The 18,038-nt window shown below is 38.8% G+C and overlaps 1 protein-coding gene across 1 annotated transcript; it reads left to right on the forward strand.

Annotated features, from left to right (window-relative positions):
* Nucleotides 1-141: 141 nt before the first annotated feature.
* Nucleotides 142-17,368, forward strand: STIL (STIL centriolar assembly protein). Its single transcript, XM_034063759.1, has 15 exons — nucleotides 142-326; nucleotides 1,376-1,483; nucleotides 3,008-3,123; nucleotides 3,234-3,418; nucleotides 4,428-4,675; nucleotides 5,475-5,558; nucleotides 5,683-5,769; nucleotides 7,392-7,539; nucleotides 8,725-8,834; nucleotides 9,650-9,764; nucleotides 10,540-11,595; nucleotides 12,953-13,118; nucleotides 13,874-14,099; nucleotides 16,036-16,228; nucleotides 16,826-17,368. The coding sequence occupies exons 1-15, from the start codon at nucleotides 295-297 to the stop codon at nucleotides 17,081-17,083; spliced, it is 3,132 nt and encodes a 1,043-aa protein (XP_033919650.1). The 5' UTR covers nucleotides 142-294; the 3' UTR covers nucleotides 17,084-17,368.
* The last annotated feature ends 670 nt before the right edge of the window (nucleotides 17,369-18,038 follow it).

An 18,038-nucleotide genomic window follows, 5' to 3' on the forward strand; every position in this document is an offset into this window, starting at 1 on the left:
CGGGAGCGCAGCTGGTTGTGTTTTCTGATTGGCTGGCGGGCGTTGGCGGCGGGGAGTGAGGGGTCGGTCGTGGTGTCTGGAGGCGCCCGAGCCGGGCGGGACGGTTCGTGCCGCGGCGGGAGCCTGGGCGGTTCCCGGAGCCTCGCTGCAGGGACTGCGGCCGTAGCGAGGCCTTGGGGTCCGGGTGTCACTGCTCGCTCCCCCTTTCCCTCGGGGAACGCTGGCACGACCGCTCTGGTGCTCAGGGGCTGCTGTGGGCAGCAAGGACAGGAGGAGAAGGGGACAGAGTTCTGTATGGACCCTGTTCTGCCCGGCCCGGATCTGAGGTACCCGGTCTGGGAGGGAGGGTGCGCTGTACCCTTCCTGCTGAGGGGGATAGGTGGTGCTCGTTGTGGCCCACGTTGGGTCCGGTGCCGCCCCGCGAGTGGTTATAAGGAGCTCTGGGGGCGTGTTTCTGATCCGTGCTTGCCAAAACCCAGTGAAAATAGCGGGTCTTTAAAGTTTAGTTTGCCCTTTTAACACGCTAAACGGGACTTGTTTTGAAAGGTGTTGGCTTTTCGTGGGAATCAGCGGTTACATGAGAGGTAGGCGAGTTGCTTAGAGCACCGCCTTAAAAATAGAGTTCTTTCCTGGGAACTTGAGGAAATACAAAGAGAGCACCTTGGCAAAGCCTGACGCTTCAGTTAACTACGAAGGAAGTTCTTGCGTATTTGTTTGAAAGTTGTTGAGATGCTTGCTGACTGTTGTAGACCATCAAATGTTTTGTATTTTACTTAACATATTTCAGGCAACTCTTTAAAGTGTAATCTCACTTGTGTAGATTGGTTCATATGACAACATACTAATTTCTTCAGGCCTTTTTGAAGTGTTTTTTTCAATTTTTGCACTATATGACTTGAGTTAAGGCTTTTTTTCAGAAATCTTCAAAGCTGAAGTGGAGTGAATGCTGACTTGAAAAAGTGACTAAAACAGGGCTTTTGGAAGCTGTTGTTATATCAAGATTTTCTGTGTGCCGTTGGAGTTTTAATGGCCGATAAGCTTTTCTTTTCGTACATTATATCCAAAGCAGCTGCTTCTTGAGCTTCATCTGCAAATTTGTAATTTGCCCTACACATCTTCCAAGATTCCATGAAGGAACTGTCAGGTGGAAAACAAAAGATTTGTGTTGACTTTGTAGTTCCTATCCTTGACAACTTTGTAGGATAAAGTTTCTGTTTCATTGGCCTGATCTTGAAGCAAAAAGTACCAACAGCTTATTCATGCTATCTGTTGTTTTTCTTAGTGTTACTCCTTTGTTCCTTCTTATAAGTGATCTTTGAATGTGTTTGAAAGCTTATTCTGTTTTCATTGTTTATCTTTGTGATTTTCTTCCCAGATTTGTTCCCGAGAGGATGGTCCCTTTCAGTTTCCCTCTGTCAAAGTGTGCACTTTGGGACCCAGGCCCTATGGGTGGTGTCATTGGCTCACATATTACCTATTACAGGTATAAATAACGTTTTTAAAGCAGCTAAAGGTTAAAATCAATCAAGAATTACATAACTCAGAGCTTCATTTATCTTTTGAGCCTAGTGTGTGACAAGCCACAAAGGAAAAAGAAACAACTGGTTTATGGATTATAAATATATAGGGATTTTAATTGAAAAGATTTGAGAGTTTCTTTCTGTGCTGTAATACAGTCAAATGGGTTTGAGGTCCCTCATCCTAAAGTATGTTACAATTTCTGTTCGTTTCCTTCTCTTATGGAAAAGTGTAAAGGTGACTATATTTGTCATTTTCTTTAACACGTTTTTGCTTGTTTCTAAATATTTACAGAGAAACAAGTATTTCTGACAAACTGGGTACATATTGGGTGATTTAAGTAAAACTTAAAACTGAATATTTTGCTTGCGTCAAGAATCTTGCTTAAAATACCAAACTTCTGATATCTGGGAATTTCTAGGGCAGGATATTCCAAATTTGACTTGCAAAACAAAGGGAGGGTAAAAATTAATCCTTATTATTTAAATGTGTAATTTCATACATATGTTACAAAAATCTTACTGTAAGAGCAAGTATATGCATATATGCATATAAGGGTGGACAACCCTTGCAGGTCAGAGGGGCCTCCACTTGTACTTCCCACATAGTGTTCTTTGAGTTAATATTAAAACCTCAAGGTTTTAACAAAGTTTGAAATAAATTATTTTTAGGGAGGCATTTAATTTTAGTTCGTCTTGATTGGGTATGATACGAGCTATCATCATAGTATTCACATAAACCAGTAGCTTCACTTTCAAGTCTGACCTCTTTCCAAGTCAAAGTCAGATAAGCTATCTCAGGCTAAAGTAATGTTGATGTATTTACTGCCCTAGATTCAGAACTTGAGACCAGTCTGCTGCTACTTTAAGCATTCGCACTAAATGTTGTGCTAAAATGAGAGAACACCATGTCAAAATTAATTAAGCCTTTTGGCCAATTCGTATCTTTAAATTTCAGAGACTTTTGTGTTTTGGTCTTAGCTCCTAACTTTTCCCACCTTCTATTAAAATAATTCACTTGTATTCATCTATAGTTTTTGTGACTATGTGGGCCAGCGGAAGAAAAAGCTTTTCCCTCTCCTTGTTGCTCATTCTCCATAGAAAAAAAAGCTCTTCCTTCTCTTTGCTATTTGTTTGTCCATAGAAAATATCATTTCCCCCCTGTTACTGGTTTGCTGGACCAGGCAAGCAACAATATTGTTGAGATGGTCTTACAGAGCATCCTGAGGAGCTACTCTGTTAAAATACAGCTTTCTTGAAGATGAATGGCTGGGGTGATACACAGAGCAGAAGCTAAAATTTCATTGACATTTTATACAATGTTGTTAATTCTTACCTTTTTGTTGTTTAGGGCTTTGGTATATTTCTGTATACTTTCTTTTTAAAGGACAAAAAAACCCTCATGGAAACAATTGCAATATAATAAATACTTCTTCAAACAAACATGAAATATGATTTGGGTCTTAAGCTTGCTTATTGTCTCTTTTTAGAAACCCAAAGTTATCTATGATGGAGAAAACCTTGCGACTTGCCTATCGCCATGCTAAGCAGAATGAAAAGAGATTGTTTTCTTGTTTTTTGCTTGGGACTCTTGCAGTAGATGAAGGTAACTCTAAACATTAGGTAGACAGACATTATCAGTTGATTGCATAAGTTGTTATCAAGGAGCCCAAGTTACTTTTGTGCTCTAATTGTATGTATTTATTTATTTTAAAGATGGGGAAGGCATAACAGTAACAATAGACCGCTTTGATCCTGGTCGAGAAATTGCTGGTGGATCGGGCAAAATTCCAACTGCGTCTCTTCCTGGAGACTTTTTGATTCCATGTACAGTTAATGCCTGGGGACCTTCTTCAGATATTATAGTGCATGGTGCTGAAGATATCAGCTTGGCTTTCCAGGTAGGCACCTCTTGGCAACTTCTGGGTCTCCTAAACTGTCTTCTAGGCAGACAACTGGACTATGTAGAGGACTTGATTTCCAAGTGCCATCAATTTCAAACACAGAAAAGTTGTGGCTGATGCAAGATGATGTAGTTGGCTATGAGAAAGTACCTGCTTGAGAGTCATTGAAAAGTGTATCAGAAACTATTAAAATCAGTTACTCTTCATGGGTTTTTAAGGATCACAGAGTCTTTAATCTTGGGCTAAAATCCTGTTCACTGACCAAAAGTTTTTCAGCTGGTCTGAGCACCAAATCCAGCAAGAGAACAGTGACTGCAACTTATTTAAACAAGAAAAAACAAGTTTTTCTTTCAAATCTATCATGAGTGAGTTTCAGTATTCACACTCCTGTAGATAAACTATTGCTAGGCAAGTGACTTGCAAGAAAGCACATAAAGTCTACGTAGGTTAGTACTTATAACTGTGCACATAAAGTCTACATTGGTTAGTACTTATAACTGGAATGTGTGCCAGACACTTCTGTGCTCTGCTGTAGACATCTAATTTAGCAAATACACCTTGAATCCCTGTAAATGTGTGCCTGTGGTTGTTGTTGTGTATATTTTACAATACAAATAATGTTTATTTCACATCTAAACTTTCTCCTGATGATACATCCAAATGTTAAAATAGAAATTTCTTTCATGTAAGAAAACTTAGATCACTGAGCCTTCTAGTTACCTACTATTTTATTAACTTTCATACAATGTAAGTAACCCCAGGTTTTTTAATATATCATAAAATGATGCTAAGATATGCATAGCTTAATTTCAAGTATATTTTACATCATTGATTATATTCATTATAGCCATGAGCTTTGGAAACCTGGGTTAATGGCTTTCTATACAGTGCCTACTGCTTTAGTAGTAGCTATGGTGAATGATTTGAGTTCCTGGTATAATACAACTTGGATCATGGTAGTGATATGAAAACAATGAACCTTTTTTTCTCTTTTCCCCATTTCTAGGGTCTGCAGCACAGTCTGTGCAGTAAAGAATCACTGGACCTTTCTAAACTGCTCACTGTGAGAGCTCACATTATTTTCACAGAAAACCTGGATAATCTACATTTTAATTTTTACTGGGCTTCAATTACTGCAGCAAATATCTTGGAATACACCCCTGTGAAGTCTGTCCCAATCATTCCCACAGCCCTCGCAAGAAATTTGAGCAGTCCAATGAATATTGCACAAGTTCAAGGAACATGTAAATGTGGGTGAGTAAATGGTGATGATAAAGCTATCAAAGTTGCCTGGCAGTTTATTGCATTTCCTAAAGTAGTCGGGTAGGCAAAATCTCAGCCAGTGCTTTGCTTTTTGTGAAATAACTGGCATAAAAATAACATAAACTCTCGGACTTGGAAAAAATTTGAAAGATTATAAATGAGAAACATGAAATGGGGTGAGATGAAAATTGTAACTGGCTTGGTAAGATTTCTTGCTTTTGACTTCAGTAGAAGCATCGTCTTGCTTGCGCATAGGTGTGTGCCTCTAGTTAACACAATAAATACAAACAGCACTGAGCTTAAATAATATCAGTGCTAGCCTTAGAATGAAAATCAGATGAATGCGAAACATCTTTTCTGTTGATCATGCTCTTAAGATGGTATTGGGGAATCATCCTTCTGACTGACAGCTAATTTAGTAGGGTGAAATTAAGATAGACCAGGGAAATAACTTAAAACAACTATATGTTATTTTATTTGAAAAGAGACTTTGTGAATGCCTCTCTGAAAGTTCCTCTTCAAATTTAACATGACTTGCACTCCTGGATTTGTTTGAATACTATAATACTAAGCAAATTTTGTCCTTGATAATTTTTTGATACACAAGAAATTGGTGGAAAGCTGAGGATTTGCTTCAAGTGTGAAGGAAGGATGGGTTTGATTATTTTTCTGTCCCCCTCCCAACTTTTTTCTTAGTGTTTTCTAAACATGTATTTGTCTTTTCAGGATTTTTTCTGAAATACTGCCTTCCATAACACTAAACAAAACCCCAACTTCTGCTTTCTTTCAGCTACCTTACTATGGACCAAACACGAAAATTGCTTTTGCTCCTTGAGTCTGATCCCAAGGCTTATGCTTTACCATTAGTTGGAGTGTAAGTTTTTGCCTCTGTTTTTACAGATTGATATGCATACTGATTTGAGATACATTTGAGGGACTATGTAGTGGAAACTTGCTAATGAAATGATCTCTAACTGGATATTTCTTCTTGCTTCTAGTTGGCTGAGTGGAGTTACTCATATCTGTAGTCCTCAAGTCTGGGCCTGTTGCTTGCGATATTTATTCAGTTCTTCAATTCAGGAAAGGCAAGTCACTTTTATCTATAAATCAAGGAAGCTGTTGGCTGCCTAAAAATGCATTCCACAGAAATGCATGGCAACATGGGCTCTGCTCAAAGATATTTAAGGGAATTCTGTGATTTATATATTATACAGGAGTTAAGGCTGTTTTCTTTGTTCTTTCTGGTTTTGACTTCTGCCTCCCAGAGTTTTTATGACTGAAGTGTTAGAAAGCTGGGCTGATATTTCAAACACAGAACCTTAATATCATTAAGGTCACTGCATTTTGCCTTAATGAAGAAGCAGCAAGTGGGAAACAGCAGTTTAAACAGTGATGTGTTTCAGGTTTGAGCTTATGGGTTTTCTCCTTGACATAAGCTTACTCTCTGGTTGTAGCTGACTAACATACTGAAGGATATTGATTTGCAGCTAATGCTGTCCTGACTTCCTGCTAAATATTCTGTGGGGTTTTTTTTTTCTTTTCCATTCTGATTGTTTTCATTGTGATGTTGGTAGATAATCGTTCCCCGTCCTCTATATCTTTTCACTTGTAATATTTGTCAAGTTCTGCTTGCGCTGAAGCTAGGAGGGAGTGCAGATATTTATAGTTTAAAACTGCTCTTCAGGCAAATGAAACTTCTAAATATGCTGTATGCATAAATATTTCTTCTGCTTCACCACATTTGCTTTTAAAATCTGAAATAAAACTACATTTGGTGAGCAGATGTGTCTGTAATTACAGAAATTACTTTTTCCCCTTAACAATTTAAATATGCCCAAATACAGATAAGAGCCCAATTAGATTATTAGATGCTTGACTCTCATTAACTTTCACTGATTCCATCTTGGAAGTGGATTAGGCAGGGCTGATGAACCATGCAACCAGAATTAACCTCTGCAGACTAACTGCTTAATCTGTGTATCATTTGTTTTTAACTCTTGAAGTTGTAAGTATCATTTTAAAGTTGTGTGTGAATACATTTTTTAAATACTTTGTCTGTACTGCTTTCTCCGTTGTATATCTTATTTAAAAAAAAAACAATCAACCCTGCTCTATAAATAAGTGTATTGCAAGTGCTATAAAAAGAAAAATTATTCTGAAAGTAGTACTACCTCTTTGTGGAAATGCACATTATTTTTGTTATCCTTTGATCTTTTGTGTTACATGTTGTTGTTGCTGTACTAAAAAAATGTAGAAAAAAATTATTTAAGTATAATTTTTCTTGAAAAAAAAATTATTCCAGATCCATTTTGTTTTTAATATTTAGGGATAGCTGAAACACTTTAAGTGTCTTTATAATATATCTTCAATTGAATTATTAAAAAAATTGCAATATCATTTTTATAGATGCTTTCTTCTATGCTATGATTAAAGTTTTACAGGAATTCATTTAAAGTCCTAAGTGATCCTAGAGGTTTGAGCTAGAAAGTAGATTAATTATTCCCACTTCCCTACTTTGCTTTGACACTTGCATGTGGCATCACTCATAAGTCCATCTGCTCTATTTATAGCTCAGTACCACTCAAAGTACAGTGGTTCACCAGTTTGCTAAATGGTATGATAGTTTGCTCAGTATATTGAGAAACTAAGGGGCTCCTTCCTGTTTCTTAAGTTTTTTTTTTAAGATATGTTTTTTTTTCTATTTTAGGGTTTTTTCAGAATCTGGGAGTTTTCTTATTGTGCTTTATTCATTGACACACAAGGAACCAGAGTTTTATGAATGCATCCCATGCAGTGGACAGACTGAACTAGGGTTTCAGATCTTAACTTGCAATGAAACAGTACACCTCTTCAAAGTAAGTGGCTTGGTTTCCTACTACATTGTGGTACTTTCAAATTTGATTTTTAGTTTAAGTACTTAAAGGAAGAGTCACTACAGTTTGACTTGAATGGAGCTGCAGTGTTTGAAAATGGCATAGCTCTATAAAGCTACCTTTTCACAGTGATTCCTGTAAATTCAGTTTGTGTCTCAAATTGAGAGATGACCTCCAGAAGTCAGCAACTGCTCACTTTTCTGATAGCAATCAGAAATCTGTCTCTTAAAATGTATTGTGCTGTCTTGGACTCAATGCTGCTTCTTCTAGTGCCCTTTTGGCTTTATGAGCAGAGATTCTGATTTCCTGCAGCATTTGTTAATCTGGTGTGCTGTGTATGTGCTGGACGCATCGAACAACTGTGGTGGGTGATGCACATTGGTGCTTTCTGGGGAGCAGAGCTAGGTGCTGGTGCTTGTGCTTTGCTTGAAGTCAAATGCAGAAGGGAATTCAGTGCTTAGTAATCTGCATATCTCTTGTGCTACAGTAAGAAAGCAGGAACAATTTCATCTTTGTGCAAAGTAATTCTTTGAAAGAGTTTGATGCAGGGTCTGAGATATAACTAACCAGGTTTGAGGAAATTCAGCGAGATCTCATTTCCTTACATGTTTTCCTACTCTTGTACAGAACCTGAAGCTGATGTGTAGTCTGCTCAATAAATGCACCTATACCCTGGTAGAGAAGCAGCTACTATAACATGTGTCCTGTATGTTTACTTTTCTCTTTCCAGTTAAATGTCCATGTTCAAGGCTGCCTTCCACCTTTTCCCTAGGTACAGCTTAGCTTCCTGAAGATGACAAGCCTCTTAACAGAGGCTCACTTCTGTTGTCTCCAGCTGTGGTGCATGAAACAGTATAAGGAACAGTTGCTGTTTTCTATAGTGGTGAAGGCTTGTGGAAGAGTATCTAGGCAGTTACCACAAGGAAGCATCTGCTCATGGCTATAATTAGGCCAACTACTTTACAGAGTAGCAGGGGGAACAGTGTTAAACAGGAAGGGAAGTTGCCTGCCTCCTTGTAGTGGTGAAAGAATTGAGAATTGAAAGTCAAGGACAAGCGGCAAGTAATCAGATACAGGCATTCTTAAAACTGTTTCTTTAGGAGTAGTCCTTCAGTGGCTAAAGGTTGAAAGTTTCATGCTTCACACATACAAAAAATTTCATTCCAGAATGTCGAACCTTCAGACAAAAACCCTCTCCGGTTTGAGTTGAGTGCAGAAAACCAAAATGCAGAAACTGAGTTCTTCAGCAGAGTTTGCAAGAAACTTCCTCTCAGAAGGTAAATCTTTTAGATGTCACATATATGCAAAAATATTTATTGGATGAGGGTTTTTTGACCGCCTGTGCCAGGTGTCAGTTTAGCTGTGAATAATGATCTTGCATTAAAATCTATGTATGAGCTTTTGTTTATTCCTAGAGTTAATATTCCTCAAGTAAGATGGTCAAGCTGACTATATTCCAAAAGAAACTGTAGTTCTACTCTTGATACTGGTGATTTTAACTTGTACAGTGGATGCTTCTAAAAAGGCTTCTGTACTGATGGAACTTAGTTTACTTTATTAAGCCTTCTAAGAGATCTGTCCTTTTGAAGCAAATCTCCAAATTTAAGTTGGTAAAAAATCCCTTTTCCACTTTTCAGAGCTGGAGACCTGGGTAGGTTGAAACTTAGGGGTTTTTAAGAATCTGACTTATCTTTCAAATTTTTATCTATGACTATAAGATTGCCTTTACAATCCTTTAAACAAGGTAGCAGTCCTGATCTTTCTAATGTAAATCAGTGCTTTGCTGTTAGGATGTCACTTAGAGGGTGTGTATGTCTGAGGGTGAGGGGAGGGTGGGTTAGTTTCTTCTTGTCCAAAAGCAGCCTTTGTATTATCATTGTCCTTTCCAACCCTAACTATTCTATGATTCTATGATTGTTAGAGCTGTTTGCTCCCTCCGTAGCTAACCAGTGAGGGGATGTGTAGCAGCTACTACTTAAAAAATGGTGCTGATATTACACCATAGATGACACAGTGAAAAATGTGAAGATTCATGTTACTGCTGCCAGATTTGACAAGCAAACATTTTTAGTTTGATTTATGTTGGTTGTAGTCCTTCCCAAGGCTGTTCACCCAGCAAGTTGTCAGCAAGCGATCATGACTCTGGTGTAGAAGATGAGGATTTATCACCCAGACCAATTCCAAGTCCTCACCCAGTGAGTCAACAGGTAACTAAGTAAATAATTATCATCTCTATGTGACACTTAGAACAAAAACATTCATTGTAAGGGGCCAGGAAACAGAGTTGAAGAAACGGACCAAGAGTCCCAACTCCTGCTCTAGGGAACCTGCCTTTTTTTTCCAGGATTATAGACACTAATTCCTGTATATACTAAGATTTGGGAAGAGAGAAAAGTAGGTTCTACTCTCGGAATCTTGGTACCATTAAATGGAAGAGCTGTGGTATCTGAGGTAAAGATAGAGGCAGCAAAGCCTGTCTTTTATACTTCTGGGTAAATGAAGTAAAGATCTGCTGGTCTGCCCTCTTCTACTGCAGCATAATACAAATGCTATGAAATAGCAGCCCTCAAACACCATAGGTCTAGAAGGATGTGGGAGGTGCAACAGTACATTTTACAATAAACAACTGTCTGCTGGGTCTAAAAATAGTAAGAGAGAACACGTAATCTGCTTGAAAGAGAAGGAGCCATACTCTGAAATGCCCTTGAGGATGACCTGGAGCATTCATTTAATAGACATAGTTATTATGCCATATGACAGTAATTTTGTCTAAGAATGATCCTAGAGATCTTGCTGTTTTTTCTGTATCTGGATTTTCCAATCTTCAGAAAAGTATTCAGTGTGTAGCTGATTTGGAGCTAGTAGGGGTCATATATTGATTTTTAAGTTGAAACATTTTCTTCTAAGAAATTCTGCATCTGAAAAGATGAAAGGCAGTATTTTAAAATGACCTTAAACTTGCTTGTATAATTGTCCCTTCAGGTTACCAGGATCTTTCCTTCAGTTCCTGAACTGTCACTTGTTTTGGATGGGAGTTTCATAGAATCAGGACAATCGTCTAAGCCTATGGGGACTTCAAATGCTAAAAGTCAACCCACAGCACTACATCAGCCTATTAAAAAGAAATGGTGTTTGGAATCTACATATTACCCCACCCAGCACTCTGAAGACAAGCAAAACTCTTCTGCTAAAATGGGAGATCCCTCTTTAAGGCAACTACCAAACCATTTAAACCAGAAAATTCCAACCTCAAGGCCTTCCAGAGGAAAGCAAGCTCTACTACAGCAACCCTTTCACCCTAAGAAAGCTTGCCCTCAATCAAGAAAAAGTTCAGGATCATCTTCTCCTTCAACCCCTTGTAGTGGGCCTTCCCCAGATACCTCTGCACATCACCCCAGAAAACCATCAGAGAGACTTGTGTTAAATCCCAGTGGAGTATCCCAGCAAGGAGAGCCTCCAATTAGAACATCAATATCCAATTCTAAGCAGCTTCCTGCTGCTCTGCAGCCAGTCCTCTGCAACTCCGTGTTTTCACCACAGATCTGCAGAAGACCACCAGATCCTCAGGTGTCAGCTCAAGGGCCACCTTGCAGTCCAGCTGGTGCATGTGCCTGTCAGTGTCCTGCTTCCCTTCAGTATCACCCAATAAACTCATGGCAAGGAATTGGTAAAATGAGCCACCAACATGGAGCAGAAATCCAGTCCGAGTTGGCTCAGCAGAATCCTTGTACAGGGCTGCATCAAAATATCATTTGCCCAAATATTTGCTGCAATCCAGGATATACCACAAGCAGCCCTATAAGCATGAGATATCATGGGAGAACAGGGGGCTGTTCTCTCGACAATAGCTTATCACCTGGAATAAGACTGCCTTCAAGTGCAAGCCCCTCTAGTCCACAGTTTTGTGCAGCCCACTCACCGTGCCTGCACATGCCTGCTTCTAAAGCAGGATCAGATAATGGAATGATGGGATTATCTCCAGATGCATACCGGGTTCTTACGGAACAAGATAGACAACTCAAATTACTTCAAGCTCAGGTTTGTGGAAACAGCAGCTTTCTCCTCTGCCCTCTTAGTGATTATGCTTTGATAATTCCCCTGCCAAAGGAATTAAATAAACTGCTGTCTCTCCCTGTTGGAACAAGAGAACCTGTCATACCAGCTGCAGTTTGGGAATAGAAGGAGGTCTTGATTAGCTCTGCTAATTGGTGTGGTTAAATGAAAACTATTAGACTCTTGCCTGATTAAATTTTACATTTATTTTTATCCTGTTTCCATAACAGAAAGGTTTCCCTTTTAGCAGACTCTTTCATAATGCAAACTGATATGCCCTGTGTATAAATACTTTCCTATATATATACTTTCCTATATATATACTTATCTATGTAAAAAAAAAATTGCATAGGTTATAGCCTTTGGAATTACTGTAAGGATACAGAATGTTCTCATGTGTTACTTTGCTCACTTTCAAGCCTGTAACTTCCTGAGCTGTTGAGGCTATTGCTTTGGAAACTACAGTTCTCTGTTTGCAGCAGACTGGCAGGATTCATCAGGTGTTTGTTGCTGTGCTGGAAAATTGGGCTTTGGGGTCTTGCTCAGTTCTGGTTTGATACCAGGTGAAGTTTCTTCTAAATACTGGCCTCTTGAGAGTTATGCTGCTTGCACTGTACTTTACAGAGTCTGATTTGGAGCTGAAGAGCTAGAGTGGAAACTGATGATGAATTGGTGATGAATGATAGGAATAGGAAAGTTGCTCACAAAACATTTTTCCTGCTTAAACTAGACAATTACAACTGAAATAGGCTTTAGATATAACTGCTGTGTGTTAAATCAACCTCTCAAAGCATGGATTGTGCACAAGAGAGGGAAACCTCTCCTTATTAAACGCAGCCTTTACTGTTGTATTTCTCCATGGAGCTGTGGACTAATCTGAGAACAGGGTGGATGCAAATACTTCAGTGAAGATTGCCTGGGCAAACTTAATTTTATCATTTAAGTGCTTATTTTTGTAATTAGTACAAAGTTGGTTTAGCATGATGTAGGGGCAGTTGGCATATAAATACTTGGCTGTTAAGTAGGTAATAGGCTTTGTATATGAATGAAAGGGACAGAGAATATTTCCAACAAATGCAGTGCAAATAGGTTTTACTCAAGTTGTCTTGGTGTAGTTCTGCCAGCTTGTTTAGAACATCTTTGCTAGCTCTGCCAACATCAAAATTGATGTTCTGATTTACGCTGCATGCACTGCTGAGAACTGGAAGGTTATCAGGCTTCTGTGGCAATGCAGTCTGGATTTGACTCCAGATTTTGGAGGAGCCCAATTTAGTAATTCATTTCCGCCTGTTATACTTTATATTTTGTTGTACAAATTGTAACATGCTGATAACTGTTACAGATCCAACGCTTACTGGAAGCTCAGGCTCATCAGGCTTGTTCCTTGGATCCAGCTGCAACTGGCCATGCTCTGCAGCCTGAGAAGCAAGGGGATGTTGTTTCTATGGAAACACCATCCTCATCTGGCCCACACATGAGGAGAAGTGTGAGTGTGGCTGTGAGCACAGGTACGCTTTAGTCTGTAAAGATAGACTAGCATCACTTTTCCTGGATGTTTGAGTTACATTTGGGCATAGAGAAAATGTTTTGCAGGAGTGCTGAATGTACACAAGCATCCACCAGGTACAAGAACCAGCTCAGTTCTCTAGGTGTTCTTTGCAAGTTTAGGTTGAAGTTGTATTTTTTCCTCTGGGCTCTGCAATAGCAGTGATTGCCATCACTGGAAGAAGTATTTTCCCAATAGCTCTAGTCTTCTACTTTAAATTTTGACATATTGAACGAAAAAATCTATCTCTTTTTTCTATTAATAAACTGCTTTGAAAAGTAATAGCTTCTCTCCCATCTGGTGTTTTATTAAATATATTATTGAAGTTTTTTGTAAGTCATTTACATGCACAGAGACTGTATTTGGTTTAATTTTAGCAAGTTATGCAGCTGTGTCTGTGAAGTTACATATTAATGTTTTGGTTCCTCTTAAACCCATGGAAATATTGTGGTTAGTCTGGAGAAAATTTTCAAACTGGCTGAAAGTCAATGCATTAACATGCTTTAATACAACTGTTTATTTTCATCAAGGATGCCTTGGAAGAAACTAGGACTTGAATGATGTTTTGGCAACTCTTAGTTATTCTAAACCCTAAATCGGTTTTACACTAGTGAAAAGTCCTGAATGCGAGGAAAACGATTCCCTTAGCTTTATAAAGGCAAAGGGTCTCAGAAGACAGTAATGAGTTTCCTTTAAACAAGTAATTTTCTCTTCTAGGTGCTAGCTTATTTTGGAATACAGCCTCAGAAAAACAAGACAACTCCACACCACAGGGGAAAAAAGAGGATGAAGAGATTTCTAAGGAAGACATAATCATTTCAATTAATGCTGAACAAGATGCAAGTAATACAAGTATTGCTTCTTCCTTAAAGGTGGTTGACATGCCCAGCTTTGTAGACAGTATTCACCATGTGGAAGAAGGAACTAATCAGAATATTCTCCAGTAAGTAACCTGAAATACCTTGTGTTCACATAATGAGCTGAACTGCCTTTCACAAGTTACTACTTTCGTAAGTATTTTTTCCAGGAATTACAGTCACCTGATTTTGGCTGTTGTGTTCTTTCCCTTCTTTGTTTTTTAATTATGCACTGAATTGTACAGCTCACCCAAAAAACAGCTGCCTTTAGAGTCTGCATTTATCAGTCATGCAGGTTTAGCTAGCCTACCTATCAGCAGCAGCTGATGGCAAAAGCCTTTAACTTGGAAAAGCATGTACAGTGCTGGCAGCATTCCCTTTCTTACCTTAAATCCCACAGGGTGGGGGGAATGGGATGCTGCTGTAGTCAGTTGTTTTTCTACAGTGGCTTTTCCCTGTCAATATTCAGAACCCTTTCAGTTCTGAGGGGCTTAGAATGGGGGATTTATGATTGCTCCCTGAATTTCTCTGCATTTTACACCTAATTACTTTGTGTGTGGTGAATGCAGGTGCCAACTTCAATACTGTTGATTTAATTATTTGTAAGCTCAGATTCTTCATAGTGCAGTGCCTAATCTCAGACTAATTTGGGAAGTGATTTTAAACATATTTTTAATTATTTATATGGATGATATTTTTACAAAGGGAATAGCTCAACAATTTAGGACTTCTAATCATCCAATAGTTTCTAAGTATGAAAAGCCAAAGGAGGGGGAATACCCTTCCAGTTTAAATTAGGTTTCTAAAATAATCATGTTGGAAAAGAGGCTGGTAATTAAGCTATAACTTGAATATTCATAGTCCTTGATTAAAGCATTATCTGCAAACATATATCGCTACCATAAATGTTACTGATTCAAATCAGTCTTTTGAACATTGTATTGGAGAGAGATGCCATTGTAAGGTTCTCTTCAACTTGTATTCATAAACCTGTAAAATAGCTGTAGGAGTATCTTACAGTAAGAACGTAGATCATCACCCAGATTTCTTTGAGGAGGAGGGGAATGTTTTTGGGAACGATGAATAATTGCTAGTGTAACAGTAACTGATAACCTACATTGACTATCTAGTATGTCACGTGATTTAAATCTTATCGCTTTCAACACAGGCAATTGATCAGTTGAGTTCTGAAATTCCCTTATCTTACACTTGTCTCCTGAGGAGGAACAGGAAGGGGGAGGAGGGCCGTTTAAAGATCTTCTTCGGGATGATAGTACTATTGATATGTCTGGTCTCAAATGGCTTTTGCAATGTACACACCAGCTATCTGAAGAGGACGGAGAGCATCACATTGTAACTCAGTCTACAATATTTATCCTTTTTTCTGGAAATTTCAGGATAGATTATGGTTCTTCTTTCACATCTGCTATGGAGAAATATTTCAACTAGGTGTTTGTTCTCAGTTCAGGATACTCGGTGTGCACTGTGTATGTGGGTACCTGTAGCAGTGTCTTTGAGAAGTTTTTAAGGTGTTTTTAAACTGCCCCAGTAATCTTGTTACCAGTTACCTTGGTACAAAAAAGGTTTCAGAATATGTGGAAGATACTTATTGCTAAAGGCTTTTAAGTGTCCGTAAAAATGCTGAAAACGTAAGACAAACTCCAAATTTGTTAATAACTCTTTCATCTTGTTAATAACTTCCATCTGCTCTAAGGTTTAGCTGTAGAGTATCATTGAGTTTTGCCTAGTCCAGAGGAGCCATTGCCATTTTCAAGTCGCCTTTTGAAAATCTAGTCAGACTGTTGTAGTTTCATTCTGCAAGGTGTATTTCTTCAGTCCTCAAAGGACTTTTGAAAGAAAATGACTGCAGGAAGGAGCAAGGCCTCAAGCAGCAGACAAACCAAGAAACGTTAGTATCTGTTTCCAGTACTCAGATTTTCTCCTCTTCATGAAAAGGTAAGGTACACATAGTGCTTCTTCTGTTTCAAGGAAACAATTCGATGTCTCTGTGTTCTCTTTCAGAAATGGAAGTGTTTCCCAAGCACTTGTTCAGAGTTCCTCCTTGGAAGAAAGTATTAGCGTGTCTTTACAGAAAGAACCAACAGAGGGAGCCAGCAACCACGTGGTGGTAACAAGTGAGCAGAGCTCGGAGCCACCCGCCTCGTTGCTGCCTCGGAATCCATCAGAGGATCAGAAGCTTTACCAGGACTTACTGGTAATTCATGTACATTTGGTAGTCTGCACTGAACGAAACAGTCGAAACGGCACATGAATGGAAATTTCATGTGGTGTTGGTGTTCACATTTTACATTTATGGAAATTTAACATTTATGGAAAAGTTCCAAGTTCCTGGTTGTTCTTTTTTTTTTTCAAGGTTTTAATGGTTATTCTGTACATCATTCTCCCATACATATATGGAATACTGTCTAATAAGTCTGTAGTTCAAAGACAATGTCAGCTCTTAACTTCCCAAATTAGTGCCCTTTAAAATAGCACAGCTTTTTACCTTCAAGTCCCTTAAAGGGCTTTAATCTTGAATATCAGTATGTGATATTCAGAATGAATATGTATTCAGAACAGACTTAGAGAAAGCTTGAAATGTAAGATATTGTAGCATTTGCCTACACTGCTGTGAATTTATGGGATTGCATCTGAACTGAACCTGAATTTGGCTTCTTTGTCAGAATAAGTTGTTAGTCCATCTAATTATGTTTTAAGTGGCACAAGAATACACCAGGATTTTGGGTTTTCACAGCTGCATGTCGTGATGGTTTTGTCCATGTGGTCTCTCTCCTGCTCCCTTTTCCTGTAGGGCCAAGTAAACCACCTCCTAAAGTCCTCAGAAGAGCAAGATCACTTGCCTGTAAAATCAGGCTTCATTAATGATGATGGTCCTAAGTATCAGAATATTGATGATACAACAGAAATGGCTTCAGAGACTGACAGGGAAGCAGTGGACAAAGAGAGTGTGATCAGTGCCACGCTCAAACAGCTGAAGAGTCTTGGAGTGACAATTGACTCACCTGGCAAATTGAAGAAAAACACCCACAAAGTGGAGAATGCCAGGTAAAATACTGGTTGTTTTGAGCAGGAATTTGTAGGTGCAAGCAGAAATGAAGATTGGCTCAAAGAGTAACAAGAAGGGACTGTGTTTACTGCCACTGGGGATTTGTTTGGCAACTTGATCCGCATTTCCTGCAAAGATGAAACACTGGCTCGTGCTATGGGTATTTCAGATAAGGTTAAGAGCTCTGCTAGCAAAACTCAGATTATTTAAATATAACACAAGTAGCTCTAGCTGTTAGAGTATCTGATGATTCTTAAAGTATTGCACATGCAGTAGCACACAATTCCCTAGAATAATACCAAAGCCGCTTGAGTAATTTCAGTCCTTTGGGCTATGTCAAAATATTCCAGAGGAACACTGGACTTGGGAGGCTGAACGTTAAGCAGCTGTATATTTTGTCACTGCTACTTAACCTTTGTCTTGTGCTTCACCAGTACAAGTGAAATCATTATCATGGCTTTGATATATATATCAAAACTGTTTCTCTTCTAATTGTTTGTTATTACAAGTAAGATAGCCTTGATGAAATAGAAGAAGGAGCAGAAGCAGTTTCTGAAGGGCATGTTTAAGACACTGGAATTTACTTATGTATCTGCTTCAGCATGGGCTGGCTACAGTTTCTAAGCTCTTTTATCTCCTTTTCACTTGAATGTCATTAGGTATTTTTCTGGAATTTCTGGGCTACCTTCCTGGCTGGAGAGTCTGTCAGTGTTCTTTTAATGTCAATAGGATGCTAATAAGTGAACCTGTAAAACAGAACTGGAATTCTTGGGGTTTTCTCTTCCAGCCTGGGGAGCGGGGTGGGATTCTTCCTTCTGCCACTCACATGACTGATAAGCAATTCTGAGAAAAGTTCTACAGCTCAGCAGAGAAGGAAGCAACAGTGAACTCCATAGCATAAGGGGTGGTTATTCATCTGATCCTGTTTATTCTCCCTAAGCAAACTTCACGATCTGGG

The sequence above is a fragment of the Melopsittacus undulatus genome, chromosome 6 (assembly GCF_012275295.1).
Source record: "Melopsittacus undulatus isolate bMelUnd1 chromosome 6, bMelUnd1.mat.Z, whole genome shotgun sequence".
Taxonomy (NCBI): domain Eukaryota; kingdom Metazoa; phylum Chordata; class Aves; order Psittaciformes; family Psittaculidae; genus Melopsittacus; species Melopsittacus undulatus.